The sequence below is a fragment of the Papio anubis genome, chromosome 2 (assembly GCF_008728515.1).
Source record: "Papio anubis isolate 15944 chromosome 2, Panubis1.0, whole genome shotgun sequence".
NCBI lineage: Eukaryota > Metazoa > Chordata > Mammalia > Primates > Cercopithecidae > Papio > Papio anubis.
Window position 1 is genome coordinate 28,985,380 of NC_044977.1, and position 17,245 is coordinate 29,002,624.

General features: G+C 44.8%; 1 protein-coding gene across 1 annotated transcript; it reads right to left on the minus strand.

The window, feature by feature from the left end:
* Nucleotides 1-117: 117 nt before the first annotated feature.
* Nucleotides 118-15,503, minus strand: DPPA2 (developmental pluripotency associated 2). The gene is made up of 8 exons (XM_031662994.1): nt 15,444-15,503; nt 15,224-15,269; nt 13,271-13,418; nt 10,500-10,660; nt 10,356-10,409; nt 9,363-9,624; nt 4,283-4,478; nt 118-583 (listed from the first exon to the last, which is right to left on the minus strand). Exons 1-8 carry the CDS (start codon nt 15,455-15,457, stop codon nt 541-543), a joined length of 924 nt encoding a protein of 307 aa, XP_031518854.1. The 5' UTR covers nt 15,458-15,503; the 3' UTR covers nt 118-540.
* Nucleotides 15,504-17,245: the final 1,742 nt, after the last annotated feature.

The following is a 17,245-nucleotide window of genomic DNA, read 5'->3' on the forward strand; positions in this document are numbered from 1 at the left end:
TGGGAGGCGGAGCTTGTAGTGAGCTGAGATCTGGCCACTGCACTCCAGCCTGGGCGACAGAGCGAGACTCCGTCTCAAAAAAAAAAAAAAAAAAAAAAAAAGAATGTAGCACACTAACGCAAGTTAGTAACAGAGGAAACTGGAGGGGGTGTGAAGCACTGTGTACATGGGAATACATGGGAACTCTATACTTTTCACTCAAGTTTTCATTTATATTAATTAAAACAAAACCAAATTGTATTCTGTACAGCTAAATATTTAGTAAGTCAGTACTCAAGGCATCAGGAGGTACCAAGGATGGTCAGGACACAGCACAGCAATGATTGGGATACAAGTCATCTACAGGTGCGCCACCATTTGTGCTTCCTGGTAGACAGCGGACAAGGGACCTTGATACATTTATGTCCTGCTTTTTAGTGAATAGTGGGAAGGCAGAGTTTCTCTTGTATGTGACTCTTTTCAACTGCCTTCAAATCAATATAATACTTATTTTGAGGTGGCATATTCTGGTCTCTTACATTGTATTCAAACAGGTTGCTGCTACTTCTCTACTGTCATTAGTCTTCTCATCATCTTCTTATTCCTGTAAGGCAAGTAGAAAAGAACTGTGAAAACTTGCTACAGTAAGATAAACCATTCCATACCAATCCCTTTAAAATGACCAATAAAATAAAGAATGCACTTCTGGGCCGGGCGTGGTGGCTCACGCCTATAATCCCAGCAATATGGGAGGCCGAGGAGGGTGGATCACCTGAGGTCAGGAGTTCAAGACCAGCCTGACCAATATGGTGAAACTCCATCTCCGCTGAAAATACAAAAATTAGCCGGGTGTGGTGGCACACATCTGTAGTCCTAGCTACTCAGGAGGCTGAGACAGGAGAATTGCTTGAACCTGGGAGGCAGAGGTTGCAGTGAGCCAAGATCACGCCACTGAACTTCAGCCTGGGCGACAGAGCAAGATCAGTCTCAAAAAAAAAAAAAAAGAATGCACTTCTGGAGTTCCTGAGTCACTTGCCCTAAAACCTAGGAATGGTGCATAAAAAGACTTTATGTAGTAAATAAAGGAAAAGGGTTGTTCACTTATTCTCAGGGCTCACATTCCACATACTGCAATGGATCTCACTTCTTTTTTTTTTTTTTTGCCCAAGCTGGAGTGCAGTGGTACTATCGCAGTTCACTGCAGCCTTGACTTCTAGGGCTGAGGTGATCCTCCCACCTCAGTCTCCCTAGTAGCTGGGACCACGTGCATGCCACCACACCTAGCTAATTTTTTTTTTTGTAGAGACAGGGTTTCACCATATTTCTCAGGCCGGTCTCAAACTCCTGAGCTCAAGTGATCTGCCCACCTTGGCCTCCCTAAGTGCTAGGATTGCAGCGTGAGCCACTATGCCCAGCTTCCTTCATCTTTATACTCTCCATTCCCCTCTCTTCATGCAACTCCTCCCCATTCATAAATGCTTATGGTTTTTTCATTTAAAAAAATTTAAGGCCGGGTGCAGTGGCTCACTCCTGTAATCCTAACACTTTGGGAGGCCAAGGCAGGTGGATCACTTGAGATCAGGCGTTCCAGACCAGCCTGGCAACATGGTGAAACCCTGTGTCCATTAAAAATACAAAAATTAGCTGGGTGTGGTGGTGCATCCTGTAATCCCAGCTACTCCAGAGGCTGAGGCAGGAGGATTGCTTGAACCTGGGAGGCAGAGGTTGCAGTGAGTGGAGAGAATATGATGAAAACTACATGCTCTCCATGAAAATATACATACACATAAACACTGCTTTAGACTATATAATTCCTGATGTCAGCTTTTGTTGATAAAATTGGGTGGAAGTGAGATGAGAGAGGTGTGGAGAGAAATTAGGTTTTTTTTTTTTTTTTTTTTTTTTTTTGTAAGTAGCCTAAATCGGCTCACGCCTGTAATCCCAGTACTTTGGGAGGCCGAGGCAGCCTGACCATGATCTCAGGAGTTTGACAGTAGCCTGACCAACATGATGAAACCCCGTCTCTACTAAAAATACAAAAATTAGCTGGGTGTGGTGGCATGAGCCTGTAATCCCAGCTACTCGGGAGGCTGAGGCAGGAGAATCGCTTGAATCCGGGAGGCAGAGGTTGCAGTGAGCTGAGATTGCAACACTGCACTCCAGCTCGGGCAACAAGAGTGAAACTCCATCTCAAAAAAAAAAAAAGAAAGAAAGAAAGTGGGCTAAATCTCGTAACAGAATAGATGGGAGTATAAATAAGAGATTAATAATTCAGGAAAGAGAGAATTCATTACAAGGACAAAGCATTTAAGGAGGAATGAGACAAATGTAAGATGTAGGAGTAAAGAGAACAAGATGCTGTCTTAGAAGTGGGGGAAACAGGCCAGGCGCGGTGGCTCAAGCCTGTAATCCCAGCACTTTGGGAGGCCGAGACGGGTGGATCACGAGGTCAGGAGATCGAGACCATCCTGGCTAACACGGTGAAACCCCATCTCTACTAAAAAATACAAAAAACTAGCCGGGCGAGGTGGTGGGCGCCTGTAGTCTCAGCTACTCGGGAGGCTGAGGCAGGAGAATGGCGTGAACCCGGGAGGCGGAGCTTGCAGTGAGCTGAGATCCGGCCACTGCACTCCAGCCTGGGCAACAGAGCGAGACTCCGTCTAAAAAAAAAAAAAAAAAAAAGAAGTGGGGGAAACATAGAAGTCCTATTCAGTGGAGAAGAATCTATGGTATTTGGGACATGTTCTAGAGTTCTGAGAGAAGTATGAGTTAGACCTAAACATCTTTGGGAGTTATCAGCACATACATGGTGGATAAGAGTGTGTAGGAAGGAACTGAAGGAGGAACTCTAAAGATAATCAGCCTATCAGTGGAAGGTGGACAGTGAAGACAGAACACAGTTAGAGGTTAGCAGATGAGTGAGTAAAGGGAGCAATGGACAGAGTCTTAGAAGGAAGAAATGGTTGGCAGTGAGATGGCCATGTCAGGTAATGAGGAATGTGGTGCTCTTAGACTGGCTGTTTAGGATACCGCTGATGGCCTTTTTGAGAGTAGATTGAGAGGATCAGTAAAATCCAAAATATGATTGCAGCAACTTAGAGGAGAACATGTGCAGAACTAGAAGCAGGACATATTGATCACCTTCATTAGCTGAGCCTGGCAGGAAGAGAGAGCAGTTAGTTGAGGCAGTAACCTCAAGGGAGGTTCCTTTCTTTTCTGTCTCTCTCTGTCTCTTTCTCTCTTTTCCCTCCCGCATTAACTCTCCTCATTCTTCCCTCCTTCCCTTTTTTCTTCCTTCTTTTTCTTTAAAAAAAATTTTTTTTTTTTTTGAGACGGAGTCTGGCTCTGTCACCCAGGCTGGAGTGTGTCCCAAAAGTTACAGGCCCGGTGGCTCATGCCTGTAATACCAGTACTTTGGGAGGCCAAGGTGGGTGGATCACCTGAAGTCAGAAGTTCAAGACCAACCTGGCCAACATACTGAAACCCTGTCTCTATTAAAAATACAAAAATTAGCTGGGCACGGTGGCTTACGCCTGTTATCCCAGCACTCTGGGAGGTCGAGGTGGGCGCATCACGAGGTCAGGAGTTTGAAACCAGCCTAACATGGTGAAACCCTGTCTCCACTAAAAATACAAAAATTAGCTGGGCATGGTGGTGTACGCCTGTAATCCTAGCTACTCGGGAGACTGAGGCAGGAGAATCGCTTGAACCCAGGAGGGAGAGGTTGCAGTGAGCCAAGATCATGCCACTGCATGGGTGACAAGAGCAAAACTCCATCTCAAAAAAAAAAAAAGAACTAGCCACATTTATTGAGTTGTAATCCACTAGTGAGTTCTTTTTGTGTCCTATTTTTGCCTGATCTATGTGGCAAATTAAGAAGACAGCATGTTTGCCCTCTGCTTTCTACTGTTAAATTATTTAAAAATCCATCTATACACCTACTTTTCTTTCTCTTTTTTTTTTTTTTTTTTGAGATGGAGTCTTGCTCTGTCGCCCAGACTGGAGTGCAGTGGCATGATCTCAGCTCACTGCAAGCTCTGCCTCCCAGGTTCACGCCATTCTCCTGCCTCAGCCTCCCAAGAAGCTGGGACTACAGGCGCTCACCACCACGCCCGGCTAATTTTTTGTATTTTTAGTAGAGACGAGGTTTCACCGTGTTAGCCAGGATGGTCTCGATCTCCTGACCTCGTGATCCGCCCGCCTCGGCCTCCCAAAGTGCTGCGATTACAGGCGTGAGCCACCGCGCCCGGCTTATACACCTACTTTTCTGTGTGCCATGCTTAACAAGATACATAAGGGTTACCTCTTAGCACAGTCGGGGCATAACATATTATCTTCTATGCCTGGGGATGGGAAAATGCAGGCAGGTAACAAGAAGAGAGAAATCATCCTCCTGCGAGTGGTAGGCACCCAGGCCTGACCTGCATGAAACTGCAGGCGTACCCAACCCTTTGTGTCTGCCGAGAGAAGTCTGCCATGGACCACACACCACCTGACACCTGGAAAGGGAAAACAAACATAGACAGCAAAAATCAAGATAGCACCCCAAAACCTCTCAGCAAGTCACTCTTGAATTTGCTTTTATATTCTGCTCACAAATCAATTGAATGAGATGCATGAAAATGTAGACCACATGACACTATGATCTAATTTCACAAGTTACATAACACAAAGAATAATAACTGTTGCCAGCTGGGCACGGTGGCTCACACCTGTAATCCCAGCACTTTGGGAGGCTGAGGCAGGAGGATCACCTGAGATCGGGAGTTCGAGAGCAGCCTGACCAACATGGAGAAACCTCATCTCTACTAAAAATACAAAATTAGCTAGGCGTGGTGGTGCATGCCTGTAATTCCAGCTACTCGGGAGGCTGAGGCACGATAATCGCTTGAACCCGGAAGGCGGAGGTTGTGGTGAGCCGAGATCACACCACTGCACTTCAGCCTGGGTGACGAGAGCAAAGCTCCATCTCAAAAAATAAATAAATAAATAAATAAATAAATAAATAAATAAATAATAATGGTTGCCATTTTGAAATGCTTGCTTTGTGTCCAGTATTTTGCTAGGTGGTTTACATGTATTAATACATTTACTATTAAGTTCACTATTAATATTTACTTTCTATTTGCTTTTCTTATTATTTCTTATTCACAGGTGAGATAACTGAAGCTTATGGTGTTAAATATCATACGTTACCCAGAGCCAAGTCATGGATCCAGGTATTCTGACTGACTTATAGGCCATTTATGTAACCACTACATTGTACTTCCTCAGCTATAGGAAACAGACAAGCGTCTGTTTAAAAGTGTAAGGAGGCTGGGCACGGTGGCTCACGCCTGTAATCCCAGCACTCTGGGAAGCCGAGGCGGGCAGATCATGAGGTCAGGAAATCGAGACCATCCCAGCTAACACAGTAAAACCCATCTCTACTAAAAATACAAAAATTAGCCAGGCATGGTGGCAGGCGCCCATAGTCCCAGCTACTCAGGAGGCTGAGGCAGGAGAATGGCATGAACTCGGGAGGCGGAGGTTGCAGTGAGCCGAGATTACACCACTGTACTCCAGCCTGGGCAACAGAGCAAGACCCGTCTCAAAAAAATAAATAAAGATAAATAAATAAATAAATAAACGTGTAATGAACAGGCTGGGCGTGGTGGCTCACGCCTGTAATCCCAGCACTTTGGGAGGCCTAGGTGGGTGGATCACCCGAGGTCAGAAGTTCGAGACCAGCCTGACCAACATGGCAAAACTCCATCTCTACTAAAAATACAAAATTAACTGGGTGTGGTGGCGCACACCTGTAATCCCAGCTACTCAGGAGGCTGAGGCAGAAAAATCACCTGAACCTGGGAAGCAGAGGTTGCAGTGAGCTGAGATGGCACCATTGCACTCCAGCCTGGGCAACAAGAGTGAAACTCCATCTCAAAAAAAAAAAAAAAGAAAAGTGTAAGGAACAATTTCAGTAGGGAGATGCAATATTTGCAAGAAAACAAGCAGTACCCTTATGGAACGTCTGAAATTGAGAGAAAGTCAGCATTCTGAATGACTTACAGCTCATTTATCTAACCACTGCATTGTACTGCCTCAGCTACAGGAAACAGACAAGTATCTGTTTAAAAGTGTACGGAACAATTTAATTAGGGAGATGGGATATTTGCAAGAAAATAAGTGGTACACTTATGGAACATCTGAAATTAAGGGAAAGGAGCAGTCACAGTGAACTTAAATATCTGTAAATAAGCAGTATATGTACTGTGATAGCTCCCCAATTAGACTGTAAAACAAGAGAACACGTGTGTGTTTACACAGTATATACCTAGCAGCTAGACATACCTCTGGACCATAGCAGATGCTTAACAATTGCAGAATGAAGAGAAATATAAAATGATAAGTCACTGTGGGATAATAGTAACTCACACAGCATATTAATAAAAATTAGAGGTGTCATCTTTGGGAAGGCAGTGCCCCCAGGCACGCAGCTTTATGGCTAGACAATGCCTTTTTTACAAATTATTAAAAGGTGTCCACTGTCCCCACATAAAGGAACGTAGCTTGAAGAGCAGAGGATACGCCAATTTTAGCTTTAGGTCTTCCTTCTGGTTGGTTTCCTTGTATGACGAATAATATGGCCTACCATACTAGTTAGCTGGAGTAACATAGGATCTAGAATAGTTCTGGAAATTGGAAGATGGGGGAGGAAGAAAAGGATTCAAGCCAAAACGGAAGGTGACTTCAGATAGCAGACCCTGGAAATAAAAGCAATAGCAAGAAAAGAAGAGCAGGAGTTGGGGAAAAGTGGAGTTAAGTTATCCTCAAGATTTCTTTTTTTTGGTTTTTTTTTTTTTGGTTTTTTTTGAGATGGAGTTTCGCTCCTGTTGTCCAGGCTGGAGTGCAATGGCATAATCTCGGCTCACTGCAACCTCCGCCTCCCAGGTTCAAGCGATTCTCCTGCCTCAGCCTCCCAAGTAGCTGGGATTATAGCCATGCGCCACCACACCTGGCTAACTTTTTTGTATTTTTAGTACAGACAGGGTTTCTCCACGTTGGTCAGGCTAGTCTTGAACTCCTGACCTCCAGTGATCCACCCGCCTCAGCCTCCCAAAGTGCTGGGATTACAGGCGTGAGCCCCCATACCTGGCCCTCCTCAAGATTTCTTAGAGGGCACTGGGTGCAGTGGCTCATGCCTGTAATCCCAGCACTTTAGGAGGCCAAGGCAGGCGGATCACCTGAGGTTGGGAGTTCGAGACCAGCCTGACTAACACGGAGAAACTTCGTCTCTACTGGGGGGAAAAAAAAATTAGCCAGGCGTGGTGGTGCATGACTGTAATCCCAGTTACTCAGGAGGCTGAAGCAGGAGAATCACTTGAACCTGGGAGGCAGAGGTTGCAGTAAGCCAAGATCATGCCATTGCACTCTAGCCTGGGCAACAAGAGTGAAACTCCGTCTCAAAAAAAAAAAAAAACGATTTCTTAGAGGGTCAGGTGCAGTGACTCACGTCTGTTATCCCAACACTTCGGGAGGGTGGATAACTTGAGGTCAGGAGTTCGAGACCAGCCTGGCCAACATGGTGAAACCCAATCTCTACTAATAATACAAAAATTAGCCGGGCATGATGGCGCATGCCTATAATCCCAGCTACTCAGGAGGCTGAGACACAAGAATCGCTTGACCATAGGAGGTAGAGGTTGCCGTCAGCCAAGATCGTGCCACTGCACTCCAGCCTGACCAACATGGCAGTGGCTCATGCCTGTAATCCCAGCACTTTGGAAGGCCGAGGCGGGCAGATCACGAGATCAGGAGATCGAGACCATCCTGGCTAACACAGTGAAACCCATCTCTACTAAAAATACAAAAATTAGCTGGGCGTGGTGTCTTTGAAACTGTGTCTCAAAAAGCAAAAAAGATTTCTTAGAGGACAAGGACCCCAAACCGTTTAATTATTATTGCCTGATTTCAACACGCCAAGTTCTGTGTCTCATATAAATGTCACGACTTTTTTTTTTTTTTTTTTTGAGATGGAGTTTTGCTCTTGTTGCCCAGGCTGGAATGCGGTGGTGCCATTTCAGCTCACTGCAACCTCCGCCTCCTGGGTTCAAGCGATTCTCCTGCCTCAGCCTCCCGAGTAGCTGGGATTACAGCCACGTGCCACCACACCTGGCTAATTTTTGTATTTTTAGTAGAGACGCGGTTTCATCATGTTGGCCAGGCCAATCTTAAACTCCTGACCTCAGGTGATTCACGTTCCTTGGCCTCTCAAAGTGCTGGGATTACAGGCATGAGCCAGTGCAACTGGCCAACATTTTTTTTTTTTTTTTTTTTAAAGACAGGGTCTGGATCGGTCTGTCAGGCCAGAGTGCCATGACACAATCTCAGCTCACTGCAACCTCCACCTTCTGGGCTCAAGCCACTCTCCCACCCCAGCCTCCTGAGAAGCTGGGACTACAGGCACACACCACCATGCCTGGCTTTTTTTTTTTTTTTGTAGTTTTTGTAGAGAGGGGATTTTGCCATGTTACCCAGGCTGGTCTCTAACTCATGAGCTCTAGCAATCCTCCCACCTCCGCCTTCCAAAGTGCTGGGCCTGTAGTGAGCCACCACGCTCAGCCACTACGATTCTATGACATAGGTATATCTTCATTTCATAGAACAGAATACTTGGCCGGGAGTGGTGGCTCACGCCTGTAATCCCAGCACTTTGGGAGGCCGAGGCCGGTGGATCGCCTGAGGTCAGGAGTTCGAGACTAGCCTGGCCAACATAGTGAAACCCCGTCTCTACTAAAAATACAAAAAATTAGCTGGGCATGGTGGCAGGTGCCTGTAATCCCAGCTACTTGGGAGGCTGAGGCAGAATTGCTTGAACCTGGGAGGCAGAGGTTGCAGTGAGCCAAGATCACACCGTTGCACTCCAGCCTGGGCAACAAGAGTGAAACTCCATCTCAAAAAACAAACAAACAAACAAACAGGATATTAAGGTTTAAAGTAAGTAACCTGCCAATGTCACATATCTAGGAAATGGTAAAGCAAGAATTTGAACCAACACATTCCTCTTACTCACTATGTCATACATGCCTTAAGGAAGAGAGAAAGAAAAGGGGAAGACCTCAGACTGTGGTCCAAGATTATCGGGTTATGCTTTCTTCCCACCTTGGAATTCTGCTTAATGATGGAAAAGGGCCACTACTTAGTCACCTTAGAGACCCATCCAGACAAAACATGACTATCCATCAATATGACGGATGAAAGAGAGATGTCCTATGTGAATCCAATTTCTAATCTTCAGATATTTTAGCAAACGCCTTCCCTTTGACCATGTTTCGGTCTTGGACTACTAAAAGTTAACCTTGTCCTCTGGAGTGGGACTCACACTTTAAGGTTGATCTTACCAGAGGCTTGCATCAAAAAGGCCTCAACAGAAACAGGAATGGAACATGAATTCAAAGCCTTAGGCTGAACAGCTCTTGCAGCAATTCTTGCCCATGATGCCAACATGGCTCCTGGTGCTGAAGTTATCACTTCAACTGTATTAGTCTCTTCCGCTCTCTCATTCACCTCATAACATTTCTGAAGCCTTGCTCTCTTGGTCACTGCCTTGCGTTTCCTCGAACATCGCTGTAATCTGGTCTCTTGTGACATTTCAGGCATATCCTGCAAATGAAATTCATGATGAGTATTCAGTAAACCACTAGGGCTGTAAGGACTTTTGGGTCAATTTTATTATTCTTTTTTTTATTTTTATTTTTGAGACGGAGCTTCGCTCTTGTGGCCCAGGCTGGAGTACAATGGCACGATCTTGGCTCACCGCAACCTCTGCCTTCCAGGTTCAAGCGATTCTCCTGCCTCAGCCTCCCTAGTAGCTGGGATTATAGGCATATGCCACCACGTCTGGCTAATTTTGTATTTTTAGTAGAGATAGGGTTTCCCCATGTTGGTCAGGCTGGTCTCAAACTCCCGACCTCAGGTAATCCACCCACCTCGGCCTCCCAAAGTGCTGGGATTACAGGCGTGACCGGCCAATTTTATTATTCTTTGTACTGACCTGAACAAGTATGTCACTGTGGAAAGGGTTTAGGAATATTAGTTCCCATAAACCGCAAATTCTCCATTGGGAGAAATTTTTGGTTGTTGAACCTGTGCAGGGGGAGGAAAGGTTGCTACTGACATCCAGTTGGTAGAGGCTGGGGATGCTGCAAAACATCCGACAAGGTACAGAGCAGGCCCCAAAACAAACAAAAACTTATTTGTTCCGAAATGTCAATAATGCCACAATTAAGAAACCCTGCCTTAGAGGTACAACATATAGAAATGGTGCCTGGGTAGGGACCGGAAAAATCATGATCAGAACCCACCTTCACACCATCAACACACTCATTACTCACTTGCTGTTGTCCAGGGTAAGCATGCCCATGGAGCCTCAGATAAACTTCGATTTTCTTAGGAAATGAAGAGAGAAATAAAGTTAAAAGTTAACAAAGATTCCCACAGTTATTCCCAGCAGCAGACATTCACCCAAGTGTACTAACCTTGCCATTAGTACTCAAACCGAGTTGTTGACACCAGTCCCGCAAGGTGTCCCGACACACCTTATTAATGGGAGGCAAAATGGTTGGCAAGGGAGGGGCTGGTGTTTTGCATCTAGCTTTTTGCGGAGCTGTAAATTGTTCATTTGTTTGAAGTAGATGACCTAAGAAAAGAATGGAACCAAAGTAGTAATAATTTAAAGTTGGCAAGATTCTTTTAAAATTTTACAAATATCTTTTCACATTTTTCACAATGCAATTTGCATATATACATATCAAATTTTATTTCTCACATTAAAAATGAGCTAACAAGGCCAGGTAACAGGCTCACACCTATAATCCCAGAACTTTGGGAGGCTGATGTGAATCACAAGTGATTCGCCCAAATCACTTGAGGTCAGGAGATAGAGACCAGCCTGGCCAACATGGTAAAACCCCATCTCTACAAAAAACAGAAAAATTAGCTGGGCATGGTGGTGCACACCTGCAATCCCAGCTACTCAGGAGGCTGAGGCAGGAGAATTGCTTGAACCCAGGAGGCAGAGGCGGCAGTGAGCTGAGATCGCGCCACTGCACTCCAGCCTGGGAAACACAGTGAGACTCTATCTAAAAAAAAAAAAAAAAAAAAAATGAGGTAACAGATTCAGGTATTTAAAGACTTGCCCATTACAACAGCAGACTTGGGACTGAAACCTATGTTTTCTTTTTGTTTTTTGTTTTGTTGTTGTTGGTTTTTCTTTGAGATGGAGTCTCGCTCTGTTGCCCAGGCTGGAGTGCAGTGGCGCAATCTCAACTCACTGCAACCTCCGCCTCCCAGGTTCAAGCAATTCTCCTGCCTCAGCCTCCCGAGTAGGTGGGACTACAGGCACGCAACACCATGCCCAGTTAATTTGTGTATTTTTAGTAGAGACAATGTTTCACTATGTTGGCCAGGCTGGCCTCAAACTCCTGACCTCAGGTGATCTACCCGCCTTGGCCTCCCAAAGTGCTGGGATTACAGGCGTGAGCCCCTGTGACCAGCCCAAATAAGTATTTTCAGAAGGATTTTATCTTCTGGGTCAATAATGAGGATTTCAAGATGAAGTAAATAATGATGTGTTAGAGCTAAGCAGAGTGAGGTGAGATGGGGAGCTGTAGAGAAAAATGATTCAGGCTGACAGAATGATGTAGACCATTGTTGACTGGGGATAGACAACGTGGTGGTTTCTTTGTTTTCTATAGGGAGAGCTGATATTTTGTGCTCCAAAATCTAGACATTTTGGAGGATAAAGCCAACATAATGTTCTATTCAGTTGGTTGTTGAGGGCAACAGAAAATAACAGGCTGCTATATGTAGCATAAAAGAAACACAGAATTTAGAATCCAAACATAGGTTTGAGGCCGGGCATGATGGCTTACACCTACAATCCCAGTGCTTTGGGAGGCCGAGGAGGGCTGATCACTTGAGGCCAGGAGTTCAAGACCAACCTGGCCAACATGGAGAAACCCTGTCTCTACCAAAAATACAAACATTATCCAGGCACGGTGGCACATGCCTGTAGTCCCGGCTACTCAGGAGGCTGAGGCATGATAATCACTTGAACCCGGGAGGTGGAAGTTGCAGTGAGCTGAGATCGCACCACTGCACTCCAGCCTGGGTGACAGAGCGAGACCCTGTCTCAAAACAAAACAAGCCATGGGCGCAGTGGCTCATGCCTGTAATCCCAGCACTTTGGGAGGCCGAGGCAGGTGGATCACAAGGTCAAGTGTTCGAGACCAGCCTGGCCAACATAGTGAAACACTGTCTCTACTAAAAATACAAAAATTAGCTGGGCGTGGTGGTGGGTGCCTGTAATCCCAGGTACTAGGGAGGCTGAGGCAGGAGAATCGCTTAAACCCAGGAGGCAGAGGTTGCAGTGAGCCAAGACCACACCATTGCACTCCAGCCTGGGCAACAAGAATGAAACTCCATCTCCAGAAAAATTTTTTAAAAAAAGAAAGAAAATACTTATTTGATGCTTTTATAGGAAGCACTGAGACACTGAGCACAGATACGAAGGGTCATGATTTTAAGAGCTACTATATATATATATATATATTTGATTCATAATTACTTACTAAGCAAAATACCAGACATTTTTCAAAATTATTTAATCTTCATGGGAAGCAAATATGTATTAATCTCGTTTTTACAGAAGAGGAGATTGAGCTTCACGTGTTGGGAATGTGAACTCCTGTTGAGCTGGTCCAGAAGAGCACTCTCTGCCCAAAGCGCTCCCCATGCTTATTTTGTGTCTTAAAAATAAGGCAGAACAGGCCAAGTGTGGTGGCTCATGCCTGTAATCACAGCACTTTGGGAGGCTGAGGCGGGCAGATTACCTGAGGTCAGGAATTCGAGACCAGCCTGGCCAACATGGTGAAAGCCCATCTCTACTAAAAATACAAAAGTTAGCCGGGCTTGGTGGCCCACGCCTGTAATCCCAGCGACTTGGAAGGTTGAGGCAGGAGAATCGCTTGAACTCGGCTGGTGGAGGTTGCAGTGAGCCAAGATTGCGCCACTGCACTCCAACCTGGGTGACACAGTGAGACTCCATCTCCAATAAATAAAAGTATGGCAGTACAACAGGCTCAGCAAGCGAGAAGTATGAGAGTTTGCAAAATTTCTTAACAGAGTAACAAGGTGAGATTTAAGCTGGGTGTTGTATAATCAGAGGATAGGAAAGACAAACCTTACTGTTTCCTAGGCTTCCCAGAGTTGTAGGCGGAACTAACTGAGCAATCCCTGTCCCCCATACCTTGAGTGTATTTCTTAGGCTTCTCCAGTTTGACATCAGAAGTTGAAGAAACACTTGGTTCCATTTGTTCCATATTTGCGTCATCTTTAACCGGCACCAGTGTCAAAATCACACTTTCCTCATCATCTACTTCCTCCTCAAAGAAATTCTGGAAACAGAAGTCAGTCACTGATTCTCATCTGATGCAGTACAACTGAACTGCTTGCTTTCAAGGCACAACTAATGAATAAGGAACTGAGAAGACAGTAAGTAGGTAGATGGAGAAAAGAATTACTGAGATTCCTTGAATGTGATGTTGATTAGCAGACCCTTTATTAAACAAAGGAAATATGGGGGAAAAAAATGGGCCAAAGTCAATTTACATGTAGGTGTTAATGAAAGAGAAAACAGAAGGGTAGGGCTTGGGTTCAGAGAAATATTTCCCTCAGGGCCTTCCTCCTCATCAGTCAAAACACAAAGTACTTTCATTAACTCCTAAATCTGTATGGAATGTGTTCCTGGCTTTCCATCTTCTATCACATGATTCCCCAGATTCCCAATTCCCATATCAAATTTCACAGCACAAGCAATAACCTCCTGTTATCCCCAAATCCACTGTAACTCTGCTATTTCTGCGCCGATTGTTCCATGCTTGTCAAAAATTCTTCAATGGCTTGTCATTGTTATTCTGGTTAATGACAAAACTCCAATTAGCTCACAGAGCTGTGTAGCTTACAAATTCTCCAACAGTCTGGTCCCTGCCTGCCTCTCCAGCTCATGACCTCCGAGCTTTCTGAGCTCCAGCCCCACTGGGCTCATTTCAGCTCCAAGACCTGAGGGGAGGGTATCTGTTTTACTCTCTGTTGCCTTCACAGAAACACAGCACCCAACACAGAGGAGGCATTCAATGTTGTTTTTATGATCTGATGAATGAAAGATAAAGTAGGAAAGCAGGTAGACAGAAAGAAACTAACATTTACTGGCTCTCTACAGTACACAGGCACTATGCTAGGTGCTTTCTGTATTTCTCAAATTTAATTCTCATGGTATACTTGTAGTAATTTATTAATTTTCCTGCTTTACAAATGAGAAAACTAAATGAGCAATGCCAGAGTAACACAGGCTTGAGTATGGTTCTGAAGTTAGCTTTTCTTCTCAAATCCAAGGGTGAATAAACTCCATTCCAGTACTATTGTAATATTCTCTTCTAGTGCTGATGCCACACTCCTGTCTCGTATTTAACCTCTTAAATGACTTCCCATTACTCTTAGTTTACTTCAAAATAACACTGACATTATTTAGGAACGTTACTCTATTACAGAGAAAAGCAGGGGCTCAAAGCAGCTATGTGACTTCCCCATAATTATATAGCTAATATTGGCCAATTCAGTCCTTTAGCCAGAGGACTGGAACAGTGGCGCCTGAAAATACACTATGATACCTTCTCTAGTTTCTCATAGGGCCAGGACTACCCAAGCCTAATCTGGAAACTCATTTGGTACTAAGGCCACTGGGAGTACATATTTCCTACTCCAAGAGAAAGTAACCAATTGGTCACTTTATGACTTTATCCACATTACCGCCTTCACTTTCTTTTTACTTTAGTTTTTTAAAAAAATTATTTTTTATTTTTAATTATGTTTTCTCTAATATTATTATCCATGCCATATTTATGTATTTACCATTTTTATCTTGTCCAGCTATAGCACTTCTCGTCTTTCCTACCAGAGAAATACTTTCCTTTGGACTTGGCGGAGAAAATCTTACTTCTTTTTACTCTCATCCAAATGCACATAAAAGCATAATCACATGAAAGAAAACTAACAATCCATTTGCAAAGAGGAGGAGGTTTCAAGATGGAGGTTTCTTACATCCAGGAATAAAGATTTGTGGCAAAACAGAAACATAAGGGAGACCTAGAAAGACTCTGAAAAGGGACTGTGAGAAAAGTAATTCTATTAGAACAAAACTTACCTTCTTGTTGCTATCCAAATTTGCGTCTGACATTTTCAGCAACACCCTGGGGTAGGCAAGGACAGCAATGTTAAGGATATGGTGGTTTACTTCTCTTAACCTGCTTTCTCCTTTTATAAGCAAATGTCTCCTTCTACTTCCTGTTACCCAGTTGAGCTCTGTTTTCCTTTCCTCCTCTTTTTCCCCTCCCTCATTTTCTGGTAACGGGATAATTTTATACCCTGTCTTGTCCATTCGGTGGTGATGTTTTTTTAAAAATTAGGCGGGGCGCGATGGCTCATGCCTGTAATCCCAGCACTTTGGGAGGCCTGGGGGGGACGGATCGCTTGAGTCCAGGAGTTCGAGATCAGCCTGAGAAACATGGCGAGACCCCCGTCTCTACGAAAAAACACAAAAATTAGGCGGCCGTTGTAGCGCGCCTGTAATTCCACCTACTTGGGAGGGGGTGGTGGGAGGACTGCTTCAGCCCAGGAGACGCAGGCTACAGCGATCCGAGATCGCGCCACAGCACTCCAGCTTCGCGAGACTCTGTCCCAAAAAGCGAAAGAAGGAAAGAAAGAAGAAAAAAAAATAGGTGAAACTTGAAAGAAAACTGAAAATGACAAACACCTGTTGACAAGTTCCAATGGAATGAACAGAATGTTTGAGAACAGTTATAGGACGATATTGGTAATAAATTACTTATTATGAAGGGAATGGAAAAAAGATTCAGAGCATTTTAGGCAGGTATTTTATACCTGATTTATTCCTGTGGGTATGTTACTCACTGAAAGACCCCAGATTTAAACTGTGGGGGTTGGATAACATAATCTCTTCGATCTAGTTCTAAATACAAATATTAAGCCTGCAATAATACTGAGCTGGTTAGAGGAGAAGGATTTGACTGTTCAGAATAGCAACAAGAACCAAAACACTAAGGCAAGTGGTGGAGTAATGAAGGCAGACGGAACGGATGCACTTAGGAATTGCTGGAGCCTAATGTTGGACGCAGAATGTGGCAAAATATGACGCAGATGTTGTCAGAGGTCACTCTAAGAAGCCAGAGCAACTAAAATAAATTTCATTCACAAATAATATGGCAGCACTGACAACCAAGTACCTTTACAATGGGCTTTCTCTGTCCCTGGGAAAATGATTTGGTCCATTAATCTCAGAACCCAGGGTGACTATGGTCCATTTAAGTTAGTAGTATAATACATTCAAAATATAGTCTGGACCTGGCGTGGTGGCTTACGCCTGTCATCCTTTGAGAGGCCTTTGGGAGGCCGAGAAAGGAGGATCACTTGAGTCCAGAAGTTCGAGACCAGCCTGGGCAATATAGTGAGACTTCGTCTCTATGGAAAAAAAAAAAAAAAGTAAATAATTTTAAAAAAGAAAAAAAGTGTAGCCTGAAAAGGCTCAGCTTTAGTTTATTGAGGAACTGATTGGAAAAATAAATTGAGGCCCCACCCCACCACCGGAGACATCCTGAATCAGATCCTGGAGGGTGTGGCTGAGGAGCTGAGGAATCTGTGCTTCCACAAGCCCTCCAGGTAATTTTTTCTTTTTTTATTTTTTAGACAGGCTCTGTAGCCCAGGCTGGAGTGCGGGGGCGCGATCATAGCTCACTGCAGCCTCGACCTCCTGGACTCAAGCGATCTTCCCACCTCAGCCCATGGCGTCCCACCCCCACCCCTCCCCCCACACTCCAGCCCGCCAACATTTAAATGTTTTGTAGAGATGAGACCTGGGGCGGAAGGGGATTGCGGGGACAGAGAGGATGTGGGTAGGGGGCCTCACTGCGTTGCCCAGGCTAGTCTTGAATTCCTGCCTGAGTTCCCAGACTCGAGTGATCCTCCCTCCGCAGCCTTCGGAGTGGGTGGGACTACAGGCCTGCACCGCCACGCCCAGCCCTCTGGATGATTCTTAAACTCCTGAAGTCTGGAAGCGTTAGCTAGATCAGGATATAAACAAAGGGCTTTGGAGACAGGCAGTCAACGGCAGATAATGATTGGAATTCCGGCTCCTCCCTTCCAGGATGGA